At 42.2% G+C, this 25,568-nt stretch overlaps 1 protein-coding gene across 1 annotated transcript in view; it reads left to right on the top strand.

The window, feature by feature from the left end:
* pard3ba (par-3 family cell polarity regulator beta a) overlaps positions 1–25,568 on the top strand; it is a 205,305-nt gene that overhangs the window by 41,720 nt on the left and 138,017 nt on the right. Inside the window, exons 3-5 of the mRNA XM_087836160.1 lie at positions 724–901; positions 12,396–12,502; positions 21,807–21,886. Of these exons, the coding sequence (XP_087692286.1) occupies positions 724–901; positions 12,396–12,502; positions 21,807–21,886 (365 nt within the window). The remainder of the gene's footprint in view (positions 1–723; positions 902–12,395; positions 12,503–21,806; positions 21,887–25,568) is intronic.

The raw sequence follows: 25,568 nt of genomic DNA on the forward strand, positions 1-25,568 counted from the left end.
CAATCCGTGCAATAGCACGGATCGCAGCGGGCACGCACACAAACACGCGCTCGCTCCCCTTTCCCCCTATCTGCCATCATGTCCCTGTCTCAATTAGGATTGTTTGTCATTCTCCTGCCCTCCATCCCCTGTTCATTTGGCCGCCCCCGTCTCTTCCCGTCGTCTCATTGTGTTAGCCGTGTCATTGTGTTTGACAGCTTCTCATTCTCACGTCAGATCTCATTTGAGCGCTAATTTCATACGTGCACACCTCGCCCCGGGCCTCGCCGTGTGTCACGTCCCCCGAACTGGACGAAATGGCCGGTCAGAGTTTTTCTCCTTTGTTCACGAAATACAGAAGTCATTGTGTCGCTCCGGAGGCACCAGCCGATGTGTTATGCACTGTAAGGGGTTTGAGAGTGAATGAGCTGTGAATCCAGCTCTGTTTGCTTTCCTTAGACACACACACACACACACACATCTGCATATTTGGCAGAACGAAGCAGGTTGCATCCCCACTGCCGGCAAGATAAATCACATAAAAGCCTTCCTGTGATCACGGCACAGTGGAGATGCTATATAACCTGGCTGTGTGTTTCCAGCTTGTTCATATGCCAGGACTCATTGTTTATCCTGTCACGCTAGTCTCAAGAAAAGCTTGTTTGTTTCAGATTTGTGTACATATCATGTTTAATATTTTCGAACATTTAGGATGCAGTTTTAACTCTTGTGTTTGTCTTCCAGCTGGTGGCAGTGTTTAACAAACCCCAGCATGTGAGGACGGAGAGCCCCCGAGAGAGCATGTCTAACAGCTCGTCCAGTGCTGCCCCGAGTCCAGAGCCCTTCACCTACTACCCCCACCTGCAGTACCAGGATGAAGACAGAGGAGAGATCGAAGTGAACGAGGCCGTCCTCAAAGCCAGTACGTCCCTACCTGCTATGTAACTTTTTCGTGTGCACGTGTTAATTATGCAAGTTGAGCCTGAACTCGTGAAAATACACTTTTCCTGACACAGATGTAAGAGAAGAGTCTGCAAAAATCTCTTAAACACCTGAGCAACCGAGGCTATACTCAATCAACACATTTTTTTTGTGCATGTGAGAAGGGGTATCATGGTGATACAGCTGTGTATGTGTGTGTAGGTGTGTGACTGCATGTGTGTGTGAGAGAGGGCGAGAGAATCAGAAAGTGCATTTCTGGAACAGATGCAAGCCGAACACAGAAACTTTTTGCCTGTAACTTGATGGCGTGTGAAAACAGATGCAGCGTTGACGCAACCTGCTCTCCTGGCGTCCTCACTTAGCGTTCTTTACTTAGTCTGAGCAAAGTGTAAAAACGAGAGCCAACTCAGAGCCACCGAGGCAGCAATGCAGCATTCATTTAGAAAAACAAAAAACAACTGCTGAGGATTGAGTTGCATTTTAATTTAAAAAAAAAAACACAATTGGAAAATGCCCATTTACACCTCAGCCCTGTTGTTTTTGACACTGAAATTACACTTTGGGATTGGAAGGTCTGTTAAGGTACTTGACTGATAAATGTTATATCATTTTCCTATCGTCCCCTGTTGTTTTTGGATATTATTCTGCTTCCAAAATAAGTGGAGTGCTTTGGCAAAAAAAATCCAGATCTCACATTATTTACAGTTTTGTATTCTGACCAAGTGAAGCTGTTGCTGCTATAAGTTAGCCAAGCTATGGCAATGATACCAACTGATAAAGAAGATGTGAAGGTAAAGTCAAAATTAAGCCAATCCACAAGATGTCAACACTTGCAGTTCCTCTACTGGCCACTCGAGGCAGGCTCTAAAAGCGAGTCCATCCCTTCAGATTCATTACAAATAGGTTTAGCTTACCTAGTTTTCCCTTTGTGACATCTACACAAGGTTGGTTACTTACCTGATTAAACTTTATCAACTAGTGCATGCATAACAGAAGTTTTGGGTATATAAATGGGATGTTATTGTTGTGAAATAAAAATGATATGATGCTGTTATATGGCGTCATAAGTACATAAATGCTAAAAACAAGTCATCTTGGCAACTGTCTAGCAATAGGCTAGGCCAGCGGTCCCCAACCTTTTTTGCGCCACAGACTGGTTTATGCCCGACAATATTTTCACGGACCAGCCTTTAAGGTGTCGCGGATAAATACAACAAAATAAAACTAGTACCGGTACCAAAAAAATACGATTTATTCATAACATAACGCAACACAACTATTGCTAGGCAGTTGCTAAGATGACAACCTAAGATGACAACAATAACATCTCATTTATATACCCAAAACTTCTGTTATGCATGCACTAGTTGATAAAGTTTAATCAGGTAAGTAACCAACCTTGTGTAGATGTCACAAGGGGAAAACTAGGTAAGCTAAACCTATTTGTAATGAATCTGAAGGGATGGACTCACTTTTAGAGCCTGCCTCAAGTGGCCAGTAGAGGAACTGCAAGCGTTGACATCTTGTGGATTGGCTTAATTTTGACTTTACCTTCACATCTTCTTTGTCAGTTGGTATCATTGCCATAGCTTGGCTAACTTATAACAGCAACAGGTTCACTTGGTCAGAATACAAAACTGTAAATAATGTGAGATCTGGATTTTTGTCCATTATTCATATTTAGTCCTGTTTAATATCATATTTAATTATGGATCCACCATGCTGATCAAGCTAACTTGGCAGTGCTAGGTTTAGATGAGACTTCTCCAGCTGTACCCATGTGATCAAAGGTGGTCACATTTGGTTTAAAGAGGTAAAACATTAAGACAGTAGTCTACATACCAGTGCACAACTTCAGTATTATCTTCATATCCAGTCTGTCTTTTATACTTTTAATAGCAATACTGTTTAGCATGTATGTTGTTTGATACAAGCTGCTTCACCATGCCTTGTATATATAAGTAAGTGATGACAAATATATAATAGTTAATAGTTAAAAATGAGAAAAGCTGATCAAAGTTGACAGCTGATTTAATTTTTAAAATATTCAAATAATCAGAATGGTGCGAGTAGGAGGATGTGTGGTTACCATAGTGTGAATAAAGCTACTAGAGAATTTTAAATATGCATTGCAAATATGCATGCCAACCTGCTGCACAGCTTCTTTTATATTTATTAGTCTCTGTTTTTGGTGTTTAGCTTTAGTTTTTAGACAGACTGGTTTAACTCTGTGTGTGAGCAGAGAAGTTTAAATTCCTGTGGCCTTGAGTCACTAGTAGGACTTTTCCTCTGATCTGTCCTGGTCCTGTCCTGTTATGTACTCCTTCTGTAGGAAATCAGACGGTGGGAATGGCTATGAAAAATGAGTCTTACCAAGGTTGTTAGAAGCTCGGTGACTCGATCAAGGGGGAGTGATGCTGTTTGGTGCCGCTCATTCCACAGTCAATCTGATGCACTGATCAGTTTAATATGGAGGATGACAGATTACTATGTTTGTGAAGTGGAGCTGATATAAAAAGTAAACGTCCTTGCAGTCAGAATATAAAGTATAGAAGTTACTGGGTCTACAGAGGGGAAACGGCATAAGAAGAGTATTCAGTCAGAAGCCCGAGGGAGCCTCTGGTGAAATATCTGCTCTGTCTGGGCTGTAGGCTGCTCCGGCTATAGATACATTTTACTGTAAATAATCAGAGCAGAATTTTTCCCTCATTCTTTTCCATTCCTGTGCCGTGGATTGATTAATTTTTGAATGCCAAGTGACCAAGTGAAAGATGAAAAGCAAGATAAAAGAGCCTTGATGTGATTTAATAAGGGTCTGTCTAATCACTGGGTCACCCTGCAACCCCTTTCATTCTCCTCCCTCCATCTGTTAACCGTAGAGGAACAGTGTGACACCCCCACGCATACAACTGGCCTTTGCTAGCCCTCTCTGTGTGCCCACTTTCACCCATGCCCCATCATCTGCCTTCTCGCCTCTCGACCGACTCATTTTTTTCCCTTTTCTGCTATTCAGCTTCAACCACCTGCCATCTAGCTCCACAGCCGAGGCCCTAGACCTTGACCCCCCTCACCCCCAGGAAATCTTTTCTCTCACCCTCCCATCCAACCCCGCTTTCCCTGCGTCTGCATGGCTTCCAGCTCTAACTAGATTAGCACTGTAGCCTGTTAGCATGCCCAGGGTCCAGCCAAGCATGAATGGACTAATTCCAGCCAACCCCCCCTCTCCAAACCCGATATGCCTGTTCCACCCTGTCTTTAACCCAGTGGGACCTCTTCCTGCTCCCACCCCGCAACCTGCTCTCCAGCCCTGCTGAACCTTGACTAACTTAGTTATGATGTGACCCTGTGACGCCCCTCATAGGGAGCCAGACGCAATAAAGGACACTTTTGTCATTCGGACATGCACGCGCGCACACAATGACACAAAAGAATCTGTATGCAAGTTAACCAACCAATCGCACCCAAAGCGCCCATATATCTACTGCCGGGAAAGTCTTACGGGAGTGTGTCTGTGTGTGTTTGCTGTCCTTCTTGCTGTAACGAGTTTGGTTGTTAACCGGGTGTTACATCATATCTTGCTCTGGAGTAACATCATGTCTGGAGACAAGGACAAAGCGATGGGTTGTAAACAGTCAGACCTGATAGAGAGAGGTTTAACTCACAGGATCGCATAGGCTCAGGTTATGCAGCCTATGAAATACATGCTTGCGCAGGTTGTTAAAATTAGCCCTAGGAATCGATTGACCCATTTCTCTTATTTAAACCAGAACACAGAGATATCATAGACATACTGCAGGAATCAATATGAAGAATAGCAAATGAAGTGTCAAAAGTAATGTTGTTAATTGATTGTGCATCAGTGCTTAAAGTGCAAGCAAAGATTCAGGGTGGTTTTTACTGCTGCAGATTTATCAAAAGATAAAGAAATATAGGAGTAGGAAAGCGAGCATTGGTCTACAGTAATCTCATAAAAATAGAGGAACAGCGATAGCAGAAAATCTTTTCTTCTTATATAGAAATAATAGAAAAAATAGGACTTACAAAGCTCATGAAAACCACTTTTCATACTTTGCAGCATTAATACATTTTATGACAGTACTAAAATTCACCCCTGTCTATTAATCTTGAAATATCAACTAACTTTATACAATTTTAGCCACCTTATCTCTGATTGGCAGTATGTGCTATGGGCCGTTAAAGATGCACTTACACTCTGGCGTTCTTAACTCCAACGTTTTGTTGTAAATGCACAATGGCAATAAAAGGCTTTTCTGTTGTATTCTATTCTACTTTATGAAAGAAATATTTGCTATTCTAATTGGAGCCTGACAGATTGATGGGGCTGATATATTGGTTGATATTAGCTATTTGCCAATATTTTGGTGCTGGCATTTCTAATATATTAATATATTGTAGTATAAAAATTGTATTGCATTGATTCAAGATGGTTCGGTCTGACATCCTGATCAGTAGTAAACAGAGTGAATTGACACAGGCTATAAAATTCATATGAGAAATAATGTTAATACCCTGAAATGAGAGGTGGGTGGCTGACTTCCCCCAGTTGTTGTGTGTGATTTGGGTAATTGGCATTCAGTCTCAGTGATTGAGACTGATCATTCAGTGAGTTTATGCTTTTTCTAAGCCTTTACCCTCATTTTTTATTTTGGTAAAATAAATCAAGCGTAGAATCGTAGAAGAGCTTCATATGGTTCAGCAGTGGTTACAGATGGCAGGATGGTCCCTTGATGGTGAGACAGAGAAGGAGCGAGAGCAGTGGGTTCAGACATTACCAGCACTGGAGCCAGCAGCTATGGTCTTCCATCGTGCTAATGTCTACTTCTGGAGGGGAAAGGCCCTCCACCTCGACAGTGCAAATGCGCTTTGAGAATTTGTTTTGCTCTCTATTTTTCTCTGGCTCGGGAACATTGAGCTGGTCCTGCCGTTCATGCCCTCTCCTCAAACCCTCCCTGATGGCTGTAAATGGCTTTAATTTCTAAACAAGTAATGCAATACTTTTATTAAACCCCTTGAGTTAAAGCTGAACATTGTGCTTTTCACTTCACTCGTTTGATTTAAATCCACTGTGGTGGTTTTCGTCTAAAGGCTTCGAGACCTCACTGTGTGTAAACACTTTAACTCGATTATCTTAGTCAAACTACAAGTGAGAACATTAGCTGATAGCGGTGTTCCTGTCTCATGTACCGACCTTTCATCTTTCTATTATCCAAAAATGTTCATAGTTAACTGATGTAGAGAGCCTCACAGCTGTGGGCTGGCTACAACACATCCTAAAGCATTTACCAACAAGTCATTGAAACGAGAGTTAGTAGGAAAATGAAGTTACCCCAAACCATGTGAATGCTTTAATCACAGAGTTACTTAAATCTTATTATTCACAATAATCTGATTATAAGAAAGCGTGTAATCGCGCTGAATGCTGGTGGACAGAACAAGAAGTAATTCAGTAATCAGTCAGGCATCAAAGTGTTTGTGTGTCAGGTTGGGCCAGTTGTTTGAACAGGGTGATTGGACTTCTCGCTGCCCCAGTGGGGTGATTAGACCCGCATTGATCTGCTGCTACACTGACACACACGCGCACACACTTCTAGGAAAAGAGTCCTTATCGCATCATCCCATGAGCAGCCTGAGCTGGGCTGCTCTATCGATTGCCAGCAAAACAAGACCACACAGGCCTGTGGCATGAAAACACACGCACTCACGGATATAAATGTGCACACGAGCAAAGCGCTGTCCATAATAATAAATGTCCGTATAGCAGACGCATGCTTGCACATACAAACACAACGGCAAACAAAGGCACACAGTCATAAACACAGTCAGTCAGAAACATGATGCATCCTTGTTTTCATCTTGCCCTGGAAGTGAACTAGCAGCATTGCAGAACTTTTAGAACTGAAAACAAGAGGAAATTCTTAAAATAAACCTCTGTGTTCCCAGAATTGCGTAAGCAGCCTAGTTAGGCACAGAGCTGCAGATGGAGAGTCTGAGGCAGATAAACACAGAGCTGGCAGAGTTTACAAGTTTCTCTTCAGCTCTCTCCAGTTACACAAACCTCAATGGAAAGATAAAGGGAAGAACATAAGTTGGGTGCGTTTCAGCGCGCTACCATTTTCTGGCCTTGAAGTGGGAGCTGAGATGAGTTTCATGGGTGGGATTTGTTTTGAAGTTGGAGGTTACCTTGTGGTTGTGGGTGCACGGTCCTGTCGAATTAGCGAAGCTAAAATAAAACGCTCTATGTTTTTAGTTCTGCCACCTGGCTTCTCGAAATAGACTCCATACTAAATTCAGAAAATGTGTGTGTTCTTAAAATACATAAAAAAATTCTGTTCACTTTGCCAAAAGGGCAAGAATGATACTCACTTCCTGTCCTGAGGGCACCATATGTCAGGCTGCTGTATTTAGACGTATTTTTAGTCTGTTTCCAAAGCCTCCTCAGTTTGTTTAAATATTATTTTTATAGCATATGCCAGGCCTGGGGTGCTTTTGCTTCACTCATGTATGGCACAACAGAGATCTATGGTTAATTTATCTTGTTATACTTATGTCTTATACTGCTGTATATCGTCAGATGGCAAAAACTGGTTGTTTCTAAACACCTAAAAATGGAGCGACATGGACATGTAGCAATTATGTATACATTTTTAGATTCATTTGTATTCTTTGCAAGCTATATAGAAACCTGTTTAGTCTGAAATACAATATAAAGTGCTCTGTAAACCTACAGTTACCAGATGCCAACTATTAGCTGTAACGCTAATAGCTTAAAAAGCTTTTCCTGCTTCAGTGCAGCTAGCTAACAATAAAGAACTGCTTACTGCTTAAGAAACAGAGTGAAAGTGAACTGTATATACTTGTTAACATAAAATTCAGTGTTGGAGCCAGGATTGGTACAAAAGTGATCCCCTTAGACTGTTTTTTAGTTTTAGTTTTCTTTATTTTCCCCTGAGCTAGTTCTGTCATGAGTTAGCTAACATAAGCTAATGTGAGTCTGCTAGCAACAACCAACCCAGTGACATTGCATTCTTTACTGGCACAAGAGGGCACTACACACGCTCTCAAACCTTTAACTTCAAACACTTATTTATTAAATCCATTTTCACCGACAGTTTTCAAATCTATGACAGTTTTATAGCGAACGGTGTAAATTATGGTGTAAATTACCTTCTATACATTTGATGCGTCATGTCGACCTTAAGGACTTCATTTCCAGTTCTTCACTCTGTATTTAGTGGTGACTCAAAGAAAATTCTGTAATTTACACAAATGTTGGTGACCTTTAAGTTATGTGCCAAATCAAAATAATTTGGCTATAGAATCTTTATTTTAAAAGCACATAGATGTTAATAAATGCTCATCATAGATGTTAATAATCACTGTATATGTGACGATGTTCATACAAAACCCAGCCGCTAAGGAGGAGATGGGATATATACAGACATATATGCATACATGCACTATAATCATTAAAGATTTAATCAAAGTCCTGAAACAGTTTGGTCAGCTCCTACCTTTTGACTCGTCAATATGTATCTTAATAAATTATTCCTCAATTTGTGTAACCTAAATTATTCTAATGACTCAGTTTAGTTGTGATTCTGATTTCAGGGTTTCTACTAATGTATTACAAGCCTGTCAGATCAAAGTTGTGCCTAAGGATTGGCGAATCTTCTTATGTAACATACATTTTATAACATGTTTCTAGATATAAGCTTCAAGTTAACTAATGAATGGCCAATATTTTGTTTAAACCAGGGATTGTTCAACACTGGTTTGTTTACATGCAGACTGCAATTGGCAATATGAGCTCCAGATGTGCCTGTTCAGTTAGTGGAAGTTGAATGTGGTCATTGCTGCTGCTAAGTTGGGTATTTTTCAGTGTACTAGCTCAATATTAAAGATCCTATTGGCAGAACAGCCAGCTTTGATTAACAACTCCTCTGAGAGAGTCTTGTTTATGACCGTTCAAATAGTGACTGACCCGAGAGAGTCACAACTGTCACTCTCATCAATATTCCCGCCCCTTAGTGACACCGCTTGACCGTCCAGGGGTCACTGCAGGTCACAGTTCAATGCTAATGAGCCTCAGGTTCCTTCACATTGCTGTGCCAAGCTCTGGGACTCTAAGTGCTTGGAGGATTGATAGAGGCAGATTTGACTCCAATAGATAAACGGAGGAGGATTTATGGGGCTGACCACTGGGCAGTGGAGCCTGACTGTGACCATGGAGCAGCCTTGGTCACTTTACAAAGTCGCATCATTGACATTGAAGCAAAGTATGTGTGTGGGAGAGGGAGGCTCTTGACTGAGGTTTCACAATGATGCTCCTTACTTCTCAAGCTCATTTTAGAAAATCAATTATAGCCATTTGGAAAATGGGTTAATCACTCAGTGTGTCTAATCTCAGGATCCATCTGTTATGAACATGATGTCATGTATTTTGGCACTTAAAGAACCTGTCTGTCTGTGCAGTTGGTTCCAGCGTTTTGCAGTTCATCATTCAGTAGGACTACATGTGAGTTATTACCTGCATTCACTTTCCATAAATCTAATGAAAGGTTTTTACTGCATTCGATAAATGGCCCCTCTGAGCTTGGAGACCTTTACAAATGCATATGCTGATCTGGAAATGTTTAAACAGTAAACATGCCTTCTGTGGTTAAATGGAAGGAACAGGGATGCACTAATCAATGCTCGTATAAAATGTAGCAAATGGAGCAAGATAAATAAAAATGCTTTGGTTGTTCATCCAATTTATTTGCATCTAATTTAGACCAAAATGCCCCAAAGGTGGAACTGAAACTCAATTTTTGAGGCTGTATCAGTTATAAGTGGGGTCTCTGTCTGCGAGTTAAATTAGCTCATATGTCAGTGAAAACATGGCACTGTCATGTTGTATTCACTTTCCTAAAAGCAATGTAGTACTATATTATTATTTGTCCCTTTGAAACTCTAAACTGACTTGGAAAACTTGTTGCTTTTTGATGTTAAGAACCGTAGGTCATACAGGCCTAGAGATGAATCAGTGGATCAGTCGGAGGAAGGAAAAACTGTTAATTCTTCAACTTGTTGGCAAGTGGTTGCTTGAGATTTCTGGCTTTTGCAGTGTGAAATAAATTGCAAAGATAGTGCAAGACTGAAAACCTAATTGTGATTGGTTTGGTCGCGAACAGATTGCTGCAGTTGCTTGCAGTTTGCATGGAAGATGCCAACTTGTTTGCAAACACTTGCCAACTACTTACGCATCTTTGCCACCAACCATGAGTGACTTCCGGAAACCATTTGCCAACTGGTCAGAGACTTGTGGTTGTCAGGGTATCGTTGACCAGTTTCTAGGCCACTGAACTGCTTTTGAGGTCATTGTATATTCATCCCACGCAGTGAATGTAACTGTAGCAGCCATTGCATTAGTGCTGTGCTACTTGTCTCTGTGTCTTTACAGCTCAACCTCGACCTCTTAAGTTTACAAGGAACTTCCATTCATTTCTGATTTATTCCTCCTGACCCCACTCCATGCTTTCTTATCTTCACAAAGCCGGTGCTGATTTTTGGTTCCTGTTGAAACTTTTCAACCTGCACTATTGACATTTCTTCCCCTCATTACCTCCATCAGACAGATTTATGTCTGAGATGCACAGAGTTGCACGTTTGCAGAGAGTTGCTGTTTCTAAAATTCACTTTGTGTTCAGTTTGAATACACTTTCACTAAAGGAGTTGTTGTTTTTTTCTTAAATGATGAGAAGTTTGTGCAGATAGCGTGACCTAGTTTAGACGCACACAAAATTAACAAATAGCAAGAAACAGACAAATAAAGAGAAGCGTTGATGCCGTTTGATGCGAGCTCCGAGAGAGAGCGTTTTTTTTCCTCTGGATGTTTCTCTGTTAAATCAAAGCACATTTCATTATCGCAAATCATTCGGTTTCCTGCGTAGTTTAAACATTTCTACACAAAGTCTGCTTTTTGAAATTGGACCACAGACATTCTGCTTTTTCCTCAACAAAGCAGGGAAAAAAGAAACTGAATGTAAGAGGGAAAAACAGAGGAAAACTTGAGTCCTAATTAAAAGAAACCAACATTCTTGAAGCTTTTCCTACTTTTCGTTCGGAACATCTTGTTTAAATTCCAGCACGTCGGTGATAGCGAGTCGGCATTGAGTCTTTTTTGACATTCAGCGTTAGCAGAGGTAGAAGGAATGTGTCAGACAGAGAGTCAGCTGGTAGTTTAGGATAAGTAATAAAAATGAATTAATGAAAATGAACACAAACTCAGATTACTGAACGTGTGGATGAGTGTGTTTGAGCCTGAAAGAATATTTGTTTGTGTGTCTGGGACAATTGATGTGATTGTTTTTCATCTGTCTACAATCTCTAAACACACACACACACCGACCTCTGCCAGTTCCTTCTTTCCTTCTCTATTCTGACCACGTTAGACCAGGACCCTGTCGTTGACCCGCCAAAGAGAGATTGATTACATGAAAGGAGAGTATTTTGTTTGCCTTCCCTCTCCAGGTTTTCACCCTGCTCTTTCTCTGTCACCATCTCTTGGCTCTCTCCTCAGCTTTTTTTCCCCTTCTTTCTGTTTACTTCACACTCGGCCTTTTTCTTTTCCCCTTGACTTTATTTTCTCCTCTGTCGAGTTGCATTTGGAAACACTCCACCGTAGGTTTTACCTTCACAAATACCCGTCTGCTCCCTTTGGGGTGGATTTTAAATGCAAGAGGCAGCACAAAAGTCCAAATTAGTTTATTTTGAATTGTTTTATTGTGGAATCAGACCCACTGTCGTTTCCCTCTCCCTTTCTCTGGGCTGAGGGGTTGCGACAAGTGTGCGCATGGCAGTGTCGAGGCAACAGCTGGTCATATGTAAATGCTCTCTGCGGGTGGGTGTGAGGCTTGGGCGTCTTGCTGGGGTGGCTGCGTGTCCACCCTCGGGGTCTATGAGTCATTCTAAAATAAATGGGAACCCTTGAAAAGAGATCAGTGTTTTTTTTGTCTGGTCGTGTTTTCCAAACACTTTGTCTTTCTCATCATTTCCCGTGTCGTTTCTCTTCGCATATACATTAGCCGTGCTCAATCAGGAGTCATTTTCTCTTTGTTTTCTTTCAAAATATCTTCTTTGGGTGTCACGAGATGCTTTCAAATGAATTTTTATTCATTTCGGTCGTGCCAGCGGCTCAGGGGTCTGTCTAACCATCGCAGTTTTTCCGTCTAGACACGATGGAGGCCAAATGTTTAGCGAGGAAGACAAAAGCCAACTCTGTTTCCATTTTCTTTTCCTCCTCTGCTCTTCTGATTTCATCTCTTCTCATCACCCACAGTGGGTTTGGAGTTGAGAGAGCTAATATAATATTGATTCTTTTCAACAGCGTGCAACACGAAAGACAAACACAGATGGAGCCGACGGCATCCTCTCATTATCTTTGTCTCTAACGCCCATGTCTCTCATCACAGATACACCTCTATTGGTGAGGAGCAGCAGCGACTCTGTGTTGGCCCCGCCCCTTGAGACGACAGCCACACCTCCACCTGATAAGCAAAGCAACGGATCTCTTGAACCGGTGAGTTACACAGGAAATAACTTCAAAATTAGATTTTTGTTTGTTTCTCAGTGAAACTGATGTCTGCCGTTACCTTTGGCCAACTAAACGTGATGAGAGAATACGCTGTTAGATATTCCGATTATTTATATTAGGTATTCTTGTCTTCCTCATTTCATTGCTTTCTAAAAGGAGCAATAAAAGAGCTCCATCAGAAATTCAGTGTTCACTCTCCATTGATTAAACTCCTGCAGGGTAAAACTAGTTTTTCAGTGAAAGCAAGAGAACAGTAAATAAATATGAGAGATGAACATATTGTATTTCCAGTTGCATATTTGGTCTCTGCCTTTCACTCACTGAAGATAAATGGAGAAACCTCTTGAATATCCCTCTTGTGGTCCAGCTTTCTGCCCCAGGCATTACTTTGAAAGGATCGGCTTTTCAAGCGCTCGGCCTCTTTTCGAAACGGGCCGCCATTAAGGCCGACGTTTTTGTCCTCCGTGGGTTATTGAATGTGCGTGGAGGACTAGATTGAGGCTCTGTGAGGTCACACTTGTATGTGTGTGTCAGGAAAACTCAGGTAGAGAGAGGGAGGGAGGAGAAGGAGCCCTGCTGTTTACTCCTGCTGTGTTCAACTCAGCGGTGACTAAGCAGAACACGGGCATCAGTGGGCATCGTGTAAACACAATGACAGAGCCCGTATTTTTTGTCCAAGAAATGTCGGGCCTCGTGTGCTTCAAACGGCACGCCTGGACCGAAATGAACAGGCTCATTATAGATGATTTAAAGTGTCCTTAGAACTGTTTACATAAATCCACATCTCTTTGCTGCATGACAGATGAATCCCTGCTTTCGACTGCTGCAGTCTTATTTAACCCAGACAAAAACAAGGCCTGTGAAGATGTTGTTTTTAAAATGTGACTCTTTTTAAGAGTGTTTCTTTATGTTGCTTTGTTATTTAAAGCCACAACAGTGGCTTGGCTCTATGGACAGCAATGGCTGTAGGCTCTTTTCCTACCAGGAAGTCACATTTTGCCTTTTTGTAAGAAGCTGCAACCTCACAGAGAGGGTCTTTTTTTTGTTGGGTATGCAGTAATGTCAGATACAGGAAGCAAACAGTCTGGCCTGACAGAGCATATAAGTGTGCATGGAGTCCTGTGAGAATGAGTTTTTACTGTGTAGTCCTATAAAACAGAAGTACACCCTTACCGCTTCCATAGGAATTAATAGGTAATAGGTACGTAATCAAATGATCATCAGCCAGTATGAACACCTCTATAAAATAAAAGTTTTGGTAGTTAGTTGGTTGTGAGAATTCAGATGGGTGTTAACATAGTGCCACAATCTCCTAACAGCAATTTCACACCAAGGTCAGATGGTGCAGTGCTCAGAGCCATTACAAAAAACCTGAGACCAAACCACATGACTTCTGAAACAATTTCCTTTGTCCAGATGAGACCAAATTTGAGATGCTTGGGTATAATGAGCAAGACCACGTTTGTCCAGAAGTACTAATCAGCACAAACGCTTCATACCAACTGTAAAGCACGGTGGTGGATGAGTCATGATTTGAGCTTGCTTTGAGGGCTTTGCAGCCACAGGACGTGGGCACCATGAACTCCTTTTGTATACCAAAATATTCTAGAATGGATATTAAATGTGAGGCCATCTGTCTGACAGCTGAAGCTTGGATAAAACCAGGTCATGCAACAGGACAATGATCCCAGGCACAGCTGAAAAAGAAATAAATTAATGGACCATTCAAAATCCAGACCTGAACTCATTTCAAATTCTTGGGTATGACCTTAAAGGAGCTGTGCGTTTGCAAGTGACCGCAAACTTCAATGAACGGAAGCAACAATGTAGAGAAGAGCGGAGCAAAACTCCTCCATGACGATGTGAGAGAAAGTCATATAGAAATGGGGTGTACTCGGTTTTCCCAGGACTGTACAGAGGCAGTAGATGTGCTGGTTGGTGTGCAACCACCTCTTTGTTTTCACTCACTGTTTAGTTAGGTGTAGGCACCTAAACCTCTATGCTAGTTTTCGTAAAAGACATTATTTGTGTGTTAAAATATGCTCCTTCACAAGTTTTTGTACAGCCTCTCATGTTTGAAGAGGAGCTTTCACACATACGCTGCACCCCTGAACTTTTTTGGCACTATATAGAGTCTTAGAACTTCTCCATACCCAGTATAAAGACTGTGCTACTGTATGTGCCATTATGCTTACCTCAGAACAGAGCAGGCAACTCTTCTAACTGGATGTCATGTAGGGCTGGGCGATATGGCCTAAAATTCATATCGCAATATAATTTGAAGCATGTGCGGTAACGATATATATCGCGATATATTCTTTTCTTCTGTATAACGTATTTTCCACACTATAAAGCACACTTAAAATCCTTTAATTTTCTCAAAAATCGAGAGTGTGCCTTATGTATGAATTCTGGTTGTGCTTACTGACTTCAAACTGATTTTGGCGTGCAGAAATCTATTAAAAATGTTTTAGTACAACTTTGGTAAGCCGCACTGCTTGATGGATTGTCAGAACATTACGGCTGCCATAGTGAGGAGCTTCGTGGAGGAATCTGGGTCCAAAACTCCTTCCACTTCAGGTCCCAAAGTCAAACGAACACTAAGAGTTAAAAACTAAATATTTCTAAATTATTTCATCTTTAATAAAATCATCAGCTTTGCTGCTTTATCAGGTGTAACAATTAAGTTTATCATCCATGAAAACAGAAGTTATTAAATTTAACGGAGTTAGAAGTTAACAGGAAGTTAGCTTGCTAGTTTCCACCTAAACATTTCATACCATGTTCTGACTGAGAGATTTTTGAAACTAATTAAAACGTACAGCTCTGCTACCACTTCCTTCATAAATGAAGACAGAAAACTAAACAGCAGTGGCGTTTGTAGGGTTACTGAAGTTGGACTACCTGGTATATAATGTTGTGCTATGTGATTGCTAGCGACACAGCTATGTTAGCATAACATTAGCACAGTGAAGCTGGAGGATGAACGGCAACCTTTTTTCCACTCGATAAAAGTTAACATGAGGGATTCTGGTGGTTAAGGACAAATGCAATCGCATAGCAGGATGCTGTACACGGGGCCAACGTCAGTCAGGAGAACTGCGATGCTTTCGACCAAGACAGGCGCAGCTTGTTGACATCATCAACATGCGCTATCGCGATAGAGCGGTATAGTCAAAATCTCTATCGTTGGCCAAATTTATATCGTTTCTATCGTATATCGTTTATATCGCCCACCCCTAATGTCATGTATACCTTTGTGCATTCTCCGCCCAGGAAGCACCCTCAGTATTTTCCATAGTGAGAACATAGTGAGTCTGATGTGGAGCTTTGGTGCTATTGTGAGAAAAGGTGACTGCAAACCGTGTCCCCACATGAACTGCCCAACTTGTCTTTTGTTTATGTGTACAAATAAGACGCTTAAGAGTAGTTGTGCTCCTGACTTTGAGGATTTTCTGGCCTGTTTTTCCAGTGCCACCATGGATTTGAGTGATTCAGAGTGAGATGACCTTTTGAATGGATTGCTATGGGACCCATGGTGGCAGACAGTGATGCTCCCTTATGAATGAGCTGTAATAAACTGTTATCTGACAGAATACCAGCAAAACTTTCACATTACCATTAGCTATACTTTGTGTTTACTTTGTGGTTAAATACTCTCAACTAAGATAACAATTACAAGTTATTACAAGATAAACTTTTACTCAGTATCAGTGGATCTAAGAACAGTCTGACAGAGATGTGACCTCTAGCTCTTGAATTAATTTCCAACATAAACCACCTTTCTTGACTGAGATTGAGTGAATTTGATTATTATAGGTATCCAGCTCCAGAGAAAGGTGTTGGAAAAGGCATTTATTGTTTTTTTTTTAACCCATGACTCACATTTAAGTAATCAACATCTGTATCATCTTTAAGCACTTGGCCTTGACACTGTTGGTTTACTTTTTTTGGCTTACTTTGTAGGATGTTTAAGAGTAGAGGCAGAGCCTTCAGTTTTCAGGCCTCTCTTCTGTGTAACTAGTTTCCAGTTTGGATTTGGGAGACAGACACTACTCTAGTCTCTACTTTAAAGATTTGTCTTAAAGTTTTTTTTCCGCCTGGATCAAGTGACCCTGAATCCTCCCTTAGATACGCTGCAACAGACCTATGCTGCTGGCAGCTTCCCAGGATGCACCAAGTTCTTTCTTCTCACTAGCCTTTTTTTTAACTTGCCGTGTTTATAAATTGAATTGAAGTCAAATTGACTTGAGTTAAGCATTGAACGGTGCTCTCCCTTTCTGATCCACGTGAACTTACTAAGATCAGAAAACCGTTTTTTCAGCTGCTCACACCCGGGAGCTTCAAGATTTTCGTTTGTGCTCTTGGGTGAGTTACCGTGAACCTTAACTCCTGCTCATTCACTCATGTGTTTCTTTAGCCGTTAAAAGATTTGCAGGGTAAGAATCAGGGATTAGTCTTAAAGTAATTAATGATTGCTCGCGGCTGCAGTAATCAGTAATCTGATCAAGACCTGCGATCCAGCCTGTGGAATTTATGTATGATGTAGGCGCCGTGTGGAGGAGGAAAGGGAGCCTTAGTGTCGTGTGTGTGTTTGTGTGAAAGCTTGTGAGGCCGTCACAGCTCTTGGGCATATTGAGTCCTCGGCCTGATGGACTCCTTAGATCAATACGCTATCACTTCATCCTCCCTCATCCACTGTACCAACTCCTCTGGAAACCCCCTTACTCTCATCCACACACTCACTCACTCAAATCAACACACACTTAAATCAACACACATACACACTTTTGTCCCTTTCTGTCTTGAAGTAGGTATTGAAAGCTAGATAAAGTCTAATTCAGCCTGATAAGGTGATAAATATGCATCCTGCCCCTTTAATTGATTTCACTGCCTGCTATGGTGAAAGCTAAGGTTGTTCCACTTCTCTCTCTTTGACTCACATGCAGCACACACCTCTCTTAGCCTTTCCCTTTATATCTGAAGAGCTAATGAAACTTGCAAAAGGCTGAGCAGTGCTAAACATGCAGTCGACCCTTTAATTGATCCAGACTTCTTTCTATGTTCGTAGCTAATAAATGAGACATTTAATGCTACCCCGCTAACTGCAGGAGCTGCTGCTTTTTCTCTTGCTCCTCACACCTTTTGCACTCTCCCTTCTTCTAATGCTTGGATAATATTTCTTCTTTCACTTTTTCTCTCTCACGTTTTTGTCTCATTATTAATATGTCGAGGTGTAGCAGTGCAGTTGAACAGTCATTCGTACTTTATCGTGTTCATCTGGTGCTGACGTTTCCAAAGCTGCAGCATTTAGCGGTGCATTTGTGTGTTTTTTAAAGACAACGTGTGGGAAAGCGCACAAGCAGCGGCGGTCAGTCGATGTGATGGATATGACGAGGGTCAGGGGGCACCGGCGAGCACATCGACACTGTGATCCCACGGTTACACATTCCCCTACACATGCACGCACGCTATTTCTCAAACTAGGCTGCTACAGGAAATACACGGAAGAGGCACACACACCTCATTACTCATCTGTCTGACAACAACAGCTCACACACACAAATATCTCATCTCTCATATGTCTGCGCACCGCCCTGTCACTCACAGCGTCGACTCTGCCTCCAAACAGAAACGTGTTTGGCGGCGTGCGGCACAATAACAGAGAAGACAACCTGTTAGTCGTGCTTAGGCAGCTTTTCAGACAGGTTTCGCAAATTATTTGAGCGTTCGTCCTGGCACCACAAAGCCTGCCACATTTTAATCACTCGGAGAAGAAACTAGATTACATAATGATTTCTTAAAGAAAAACAAGTGTCAAAACTGCACTTGAAGCATCTGAAACATTTAAAGTTTTGATTTTCATCAGGTTTTTAAAAAATATATATATTCATATGGGATACCCAGACAATAGCAGCTGATGAGACGGTGCTGAAAGGAGCTTAAGTGATAGCACAAGCTGAAGCGTTGGAAATATCACTTAAAGCATAAGTGATGAAAGGCGCTGTCCGTTTTTAAGCTAAGACAGAAGCTGAAGTGTCAATGGGATGTGTAAGCTCAGAGGGGGTTTAGATGTTATCAGAGCTAAACAATACTTGAGTTTTAGTGCTCATTATCTTATGCTTGTGGAAAAGGACTGTGGCTTCATATAATATTCTTTTAAAAATAGTGAAAGAAGCTGAATATGAACTTTAATCAGTCAGAAGTAAACAAAGTGTCTGCTGATGGGACATTATTGTACACTGGTGTAAAAAAGGTAAAGATAAGTGTTAAAATAATGAATAGTGCTGATCACTCTAAAGTCATCAGTGTGAGGTGCAATGAAAATCTTTTACAACTCAAAAACCTGATTTTAAAATGAGCTCCCCTTCATGGGTGTCTCCTAATGCGCCGCTGGATCTCTTTCGGTGCTGTTGCTTATGTTTCATTTGCATATTAAAAGGATGAAAGTGGTGCACATGGTGTGGGAAGATTATGTTATGCTATAGTCACGCATGGGGAAAACAGTGGTTGGAGACAGCAACACAACCAAACTGTGACTGTTTACAATGATTGCTTCACTGATGGGGACCAGGAATGCAACCACTTGCAGTTAGTTGCCGTCTTCAAAGTGACTTTGGCGCGTCAATATGACAGTAAAAGATGCAAAATGATGCAGTTGGTTTGCTATTAGTGATCATCAGTTTGGAATTGTGTTCGTGGTGAATTGGGGAAATTTCCCAAATCTGTTGCCTTCTACATACAAACAAGTTCACCTAAAGCAGGAATCCAAATTAACTCCTTTTACTCAGAATCCAGCATAACGTCATAGATTTAAAAATTCAGAATATCCTCCACACATAGTGACATCATTACTGCAGGACAGAAATTTAACTGAAAAACGACATAGGTACTCAGCAACCTTGCTTTTATACAGGCATACAACCAAATCAAGTCCCTTAGTGCAAAGAGATGTGCTGCACATGGGTTGTAGTCAACACCACAGAGTGACTCAGATTGATTGCAACATACTGGCATGTCTGTGTCTGTGGTTATAAATGTGCAGACCTTTGCCAGTCTGTCTCTGATTGCAGAGCCAGATCACGGTCCCGTGAGGCCTCTTGTTCAATTTTGTGATTGTGGTCACTTAGAATTTGAATGTTTCACATGCTCAAATTCAGGGCAACCAGTTAATCATTGCAACTATTTGCAGTTGGTTTCATTTAAAAAAATAAAATCAGTCCAATAACTGAGCAACCATCACGTTATTCTTGTCGCAAGGAGGTTGTGCGTGCCCATGAGCATAATGGCAAGCGCATGTACCACAGTTCAGATAGTTTCTGCCTAATGTCTTCCCTGAGATGCCTTGATAATTTGGAGTAGGGCGGCTCAGGAGGTAGAGCGGGTCATTTTCCAATTGGAAGTTTGGTGGTTTGATCCCCAGCTACTCCAATCTGCTTCTCAGAGTACCTTTGGGCAAGATACTGAACTCAGAGTTGGCCATTATGCATCCATCAGTGTGAGTAAATGTCCCATTTAACTAATTCAAAGTTCATATACTACAAACCTTAGCATACACCTCTCCTGATCTGATGCATCATCTTTGAACTTGGAAAAGTCCAGTTTGTTCTGAGTCATACTGGGAGACCTAGCTCTCATAATAATGGTCCTCCATGTGAAAACTAGATTGTTTTTGTCTCAGGACAAATCTGTAAGTTACAGAAAGTGCATGCAGTCGGTCCGAAGGGGACTTTCAGGGAGCGATGTTAAAATGGCAACTGCACTGGGATCAGTCCAGACATGCACACGGAGACGACCTTATAGCCCAGTAGCACATGGGTTAGTATGAGTATCCGTTACATAAATACACTAATGTAATAAACATCTCATCTCTAAAAGTTTTACTATTGCAAACCCAAACACTGCAGCCTTTTCACTCTCCTTAGAGAGGCTGGAATGACACTAATGTTCCTCTTAAGTGTGCTGAGTTATAAACACTGAGAGGGGCAAGCTGATTGGCTGAGCACAGCAGGGATTCTGCTGTTTTTACAACCACTTAAACCTGAGTGCTCCCAATCAGAGATTGGCGCGATCCCTTAATGTTAAAGCATTAAATATATGCAGGTTTATGTGTGTGTTTATGTACCCTTGCATCTCCTATCTTATATAACGTATGTAATTTTAGAAGAGACGCAGGCACACGAGGAGGATTTTATGCTACTGTACCTAATGTGTGCGTGGTGCTGCAGTTCCTTTAAAACGGGATGTACAGCTAAGCGCGCGTGTTCACGTTACACGTGTTCACCTGCACTCCTGCCAGCCTCGCATTCCCCAGGGCTCCATTCCTCACTCTGTGATGAGGATGTACCAAAGATGGAGAAGCATGTGTTGCGTGTGCGTTAGCTAATGGCGTGGCGAGAAGATGCACAGCAACAATGGAGCCTCCAGCTCATCTTTTCTGCCCCCGCAAACATGTGCTCCATTGTAGGTGGGGGGGTAATCTCACGTAGCCCAGATAAGTGGGTCACTATTTGTGCAGGCAGCATATGTGTTTGTATTCATAAACACATCATGTTTTTTTTCCACGTTTGCAGCTCTGCAGAGACGGTATGTGTAGGTAATATCTGCAGGAAGTGTGTGTGTGTGAGATGTAAAGCATATATTTATTCTGTACTGTGACAGAGGGTCCATAGGGGAGTTGGGTGTGGTGGTGGGGTTGCTAAGTAGTGGGCTGGTGGGCGGGGAGCTTTTCAGCCATTAGTACTGGTGACACAATGAAAGTGACAAGGCAGAAGGACCTAATTGCTCCCCTCTTGTCTTTACCGATCTGGGGCGAATTCTCAGTCCCACCCCTCGAGTGTGTTTGAGCGTCTCGCAACAGTTTGACGCTGTCGCTCCCACATTTCTCTCTCTCCCTCTTCCTTTTTATTCGTTTGCCCCAGGGTTGTTGGTTTTTTGTTGTGTTTTTTCTTCGTAGACTTAAAAATAGAAGCTTGCCCCGACAAACAGGGCAGGGATGGATGAAGGAGGGGGTGGGAGGGCAGGGAGAAGTAGATAGATAGAAATGTACAAAGAGTGAAGGAAGGACAGCGGCGTGTGGTAAGAGCTCAGCGTCCGGTGGTCATTCTCTCTTCACTGTCTCCAAAGGTGATTGATGGCGGCGTGAGATTGTTTTACTAATTGGTGGCGGGCCTCCTCGTGTTCCCCGACCGGCTGCTGTTCAGCGCGCGTACAGGTCAAAAACTGTTCATTTGTCATTGCAACTGTCAACGACTTAATGTTTTTGTTTGTTTGTTCGCGTCTAATACAGGAAATCGGCAATGTACTGAAAGGAGCTCTGGACCGACTTGCAGAAGACCCCCCTGCCAAGATGAGCAAGATTAACTTCAGGTAAGTGTGTGTGCAGGTGTCACTCTTAAAGGTAGCTTGGTGTGGCACAGGGATGGAGACTAGGATTACGACTCTTTTCTTTGTTTGACAGCCCGACACTCCGACAGGATTAAACAGTCGTGTGTGTGTGTGTGTGTGTGTGTGTGTGTGTAACCCATTATGAGGTTGTGGGTGGGACAGTTGTTCATCTGTTGAGGCTGCAACAGAAGTGAGTGTGGGCCTGGATTATTGCATAAATGCAAATAACAGTTCACATTTATTCTAGCAGATACACTGGTACTAATAATATTGCAGAGGAATATGAAAAGCCTAGATTAAAAGCTCATTAAAGAGTCTTTTTCAGATTTCAGATCTGATTTTAGATCTAAAAATAGCCCCAAGCTCAGTTTACAGCAGTGTTGCACAGCTGTGCTTGGAGTCTAGATGAAAAGGGAGGCTGGGGATATTAATGTTACACCTAGGGCTACTAATAATGTTTTGAATTAATACTTAATATCTTTATTTTACTTTTGATTAATCAGACTGTCAGTGTTTAGCACATTATCTGTAGATAATGTGGCGTCAGACACTGGCTTATGTCACTGTCAGTATACTGAGTATGATTAATTCAGTTAAGTTTGATTATAACTTCTTCCTGTGTGCCGTGTGCTCCGGTCATCCCAGCAATCTGCATATCTGGTTTAGTTATAACCAACTAAAAAACTGAATTATTGCTAAACGCGTGTTACATCTGAGGTAATCGAGTATATCCGGGTAGGATCGCTCCTTCGATTCCTCAGAGCAACCAAGCACCGAGGCACCATTTAGTATCAGAAACCAGCGTATCTGTTGTCTCAGGTGTGATGACAGGGTGTAGCATTTAGGCAATCGTTAAAAAAAGATTTCTAAAGATGTTTGGTTTCCCGTGTTAGCAGTGAGATAGCTGACAGGGTTAATTAGGCTGAGTTCAGTGCTTTCACAATTAGGTTAATTAAGTCTGACTAGGTGACACGCAATGATCTGGTAAGCACTGTGGACAGCAAAGGCCGTTTAAAGTTATTTCATACATTTAAGGGTGAGAGTTACATTGTCTCATTGTCTCAAGAGCACACTGAGGGTCAGTCAGCACCAAGTTTCCAGGATCGGCCCAAACGTGTAAAAACTCCCTGAAGGGAAGCGGGCAGACATCATTTATGGTTATTTGTGTCTCCGTCTGTGTACCTTGCAGATGTTTTGTGTCACGCAGTGGTCAGGATGCATCACTTATTGTTGCTCGGGTTTGTTTGTTTTTTGTCTAATGATGGTTGTTTTGTGTCTTTATGGAGGCGTGGCTTCTGGTGGTTTTGGTGTAATAATTCTGGGATAATCTGATCATGATTGGCCAAGCACTGCTGGCTGACCTGTAAAAGTCAAATGTGTGTGTAGAGGTGGGTGAATGTACAGTATTCAGGCTTGAATAGACGTCTCACTGTGGAAACATCTGCCTTTTTTTGTTTTTTTGGAGTCATCACTTGCAGACGTCCGGCTCGACGGGAGTCATATCATCATTTTTCATCTTTCTCTGAGGCTGTCAGTCACAGTAACCATGGTAACAATTAAACCCTGCACCGCAGCCCCTTCACCTGTCTCATCCAGGAAGCCCGTGACGGGAAAGCCGATGATTGTGTGACATTCCTGTGCAGCAGCAGACCGATCCCCCCTCATACCATCACCCCGATTAGAAAATAGCTCTTTTCAGAGTCGCGGGCGCTCAGAAGGGAGGACTTGGCTGGAATGACAGATGGTGATTCTTTAGCGTTTTACAGTACAGTGGTGTCTTGACAGCCCCGTGATACAATGGAGGCACGGCTCTCACAGATAGTTTGCCATGGTAACAGATGGTTGGCAGTTGAAGACACCACGGTGAGCGAGCGAGGGCACATTTTCAGGAGCCCCGGCTGCGAGTGTGTTAGACACTCGGCCTCTGTCGACGTAGAGGAAGTCAACCAAGAGTGGGAGCTCCATCTGTCTCACTCCTCGTTGCTCTTTTTATCCATCCCACTGCTCCCCCCCTCCCCAGTCCCAGCCCTCGCACCCCTCCCCAGTGGAATGACTGTGTTTGTTTGTGTTTGTGTCAGTGGGATGCTAAAATGGGTGAGCGGAGCTATTCTGCATATTAGCGTGCAGCGCTAACAAGCTACTGTTGCCTCTGATGAGCTTGTTTGTGCCACCGCTTGTTTTTTATATGAATGTAAATGGGCTAAAGCTGTGTGTGTGTGTGTGTGTGTGTGTGTGTGTTTGTTTGTTAACCCCCCCCCACACCGCGTGAATCTATTTAGATCATGCAGGACTAGCTTTGTACCTGTGTGTTTGTATGATGCTAAACAATCCTGGCCTCATTGTGTACCCTGTCTGAAAGTAAATTCTCACACCGTGTGTGCATGCGTGCGTTTGTGTAATTCATGGTTTGTGCACATCTGTAATTTAGATGTAACTGTGTTCTCTAATAGATGTAAATGCGATGCATGTGTGTATCTGAATTTTCAATTTGGAGGAATGTGACTGATGGTGTTTGCGAGCGAGCGATGTAGCAATAAGAATGCAAATTGGATGTGTGTGTACAGTATGTGTGTGACCCTGGCAGAGGTTAACGAGAGCAGGGTGACAGTGACAGAGGAGTGCGTTGTAATGATCCCAGCTAGTCCTTAGGCTTGTGTACGTGCGTGAGGCACATAAACCTTGAACTTCTGTGCTTTTGTTCTCAGACTCGTTCTTGTGTTTCCTTTCAAATCCCACACACACATAAAAGTTTTTTTTTTTTTAAAACTCGTGACTTTTTGCCTTGTAACTTTTTTGCTATGTGGGAAACTTTTAAAGAAATGCAGATTCTGTTGCAGCCTAAACGATGGAAGACAGAATTATTATCTTGGATAATATAAGAACAAGGAGACGTCTTCTACCTCCAGATCTCCTTGAGCTTTAACACTTTCCTGGGCTCCTGTTTCATCTCACATCTGGTTTCATACTCGCCGTTATGTTCCAGGCTGTGTTCTGATGACCAGATGCACGATCTGATATTGTCGTGTTGGTGTTGTTCCCAGATCATCATACTAAATGTTGTTCCAGGATCAACACTGCAAGTGACCAATCAGAATGTTGTGACGTCATACTTTTGCGACTTTGGGGAAAACCGCCGTAAAACAAAAAACTGCACTTAAGCTGCGAGAAACCGCTTCTGTCCGCCGATCAACGGACCCTGACCCAAACCCTAACCGTAACCCTTTAATAAACGGTAAGCAGAACTGACATTGGAATTTCATAAATGCACGAATGGCTTGGCACGCAAAAGAATAACGTCACAACAATGTGATTGGTCACTTGTAATGTTGATCCCGGAACAACAGGTTCCTTCCGGTTCCTTCCACTTTTGCCAAATGCTTGCTCATAGGGGCTGATTGTTGGGGTTTCCTCTCCATTATTGGCTTTACCTTACTATATAAAGCACCTTGAGGTGGCTGCTGTTGTAATTTGGTGTTATATAAATAAAACTGAATTGAAATGAAAATGTCTCTTGAAATAAGGACATGAAAGAGTCTCCCTTTCCCCTGCTACAGGCTGAAAACATAGCCGTGCTTTCACCCAGTGATGTCGGGTAAAAAGTACCTTTACTTTACAACTAAACAGATGTTTATTTGCTCGTTCGTAAAGGTTGGACGACCTCTTT

This window comes from Neolamprologus brichardi, chromosome 23 (genome assembly GCF_056152115.1).
Source record: "Neolamprologus brichardi isolate AB-2024 chromosome 23, ASM5615211v1, whole genome shotgun sequence".
In the NCBI taxonomy this organism is placed as follows: domain Eukaryota; kingdom Metazoa; phylum Chordata; class Actinopteri; order Cichliformes; family Cichlidae; genus Neolamprologus; species Neolamprologus brichardi.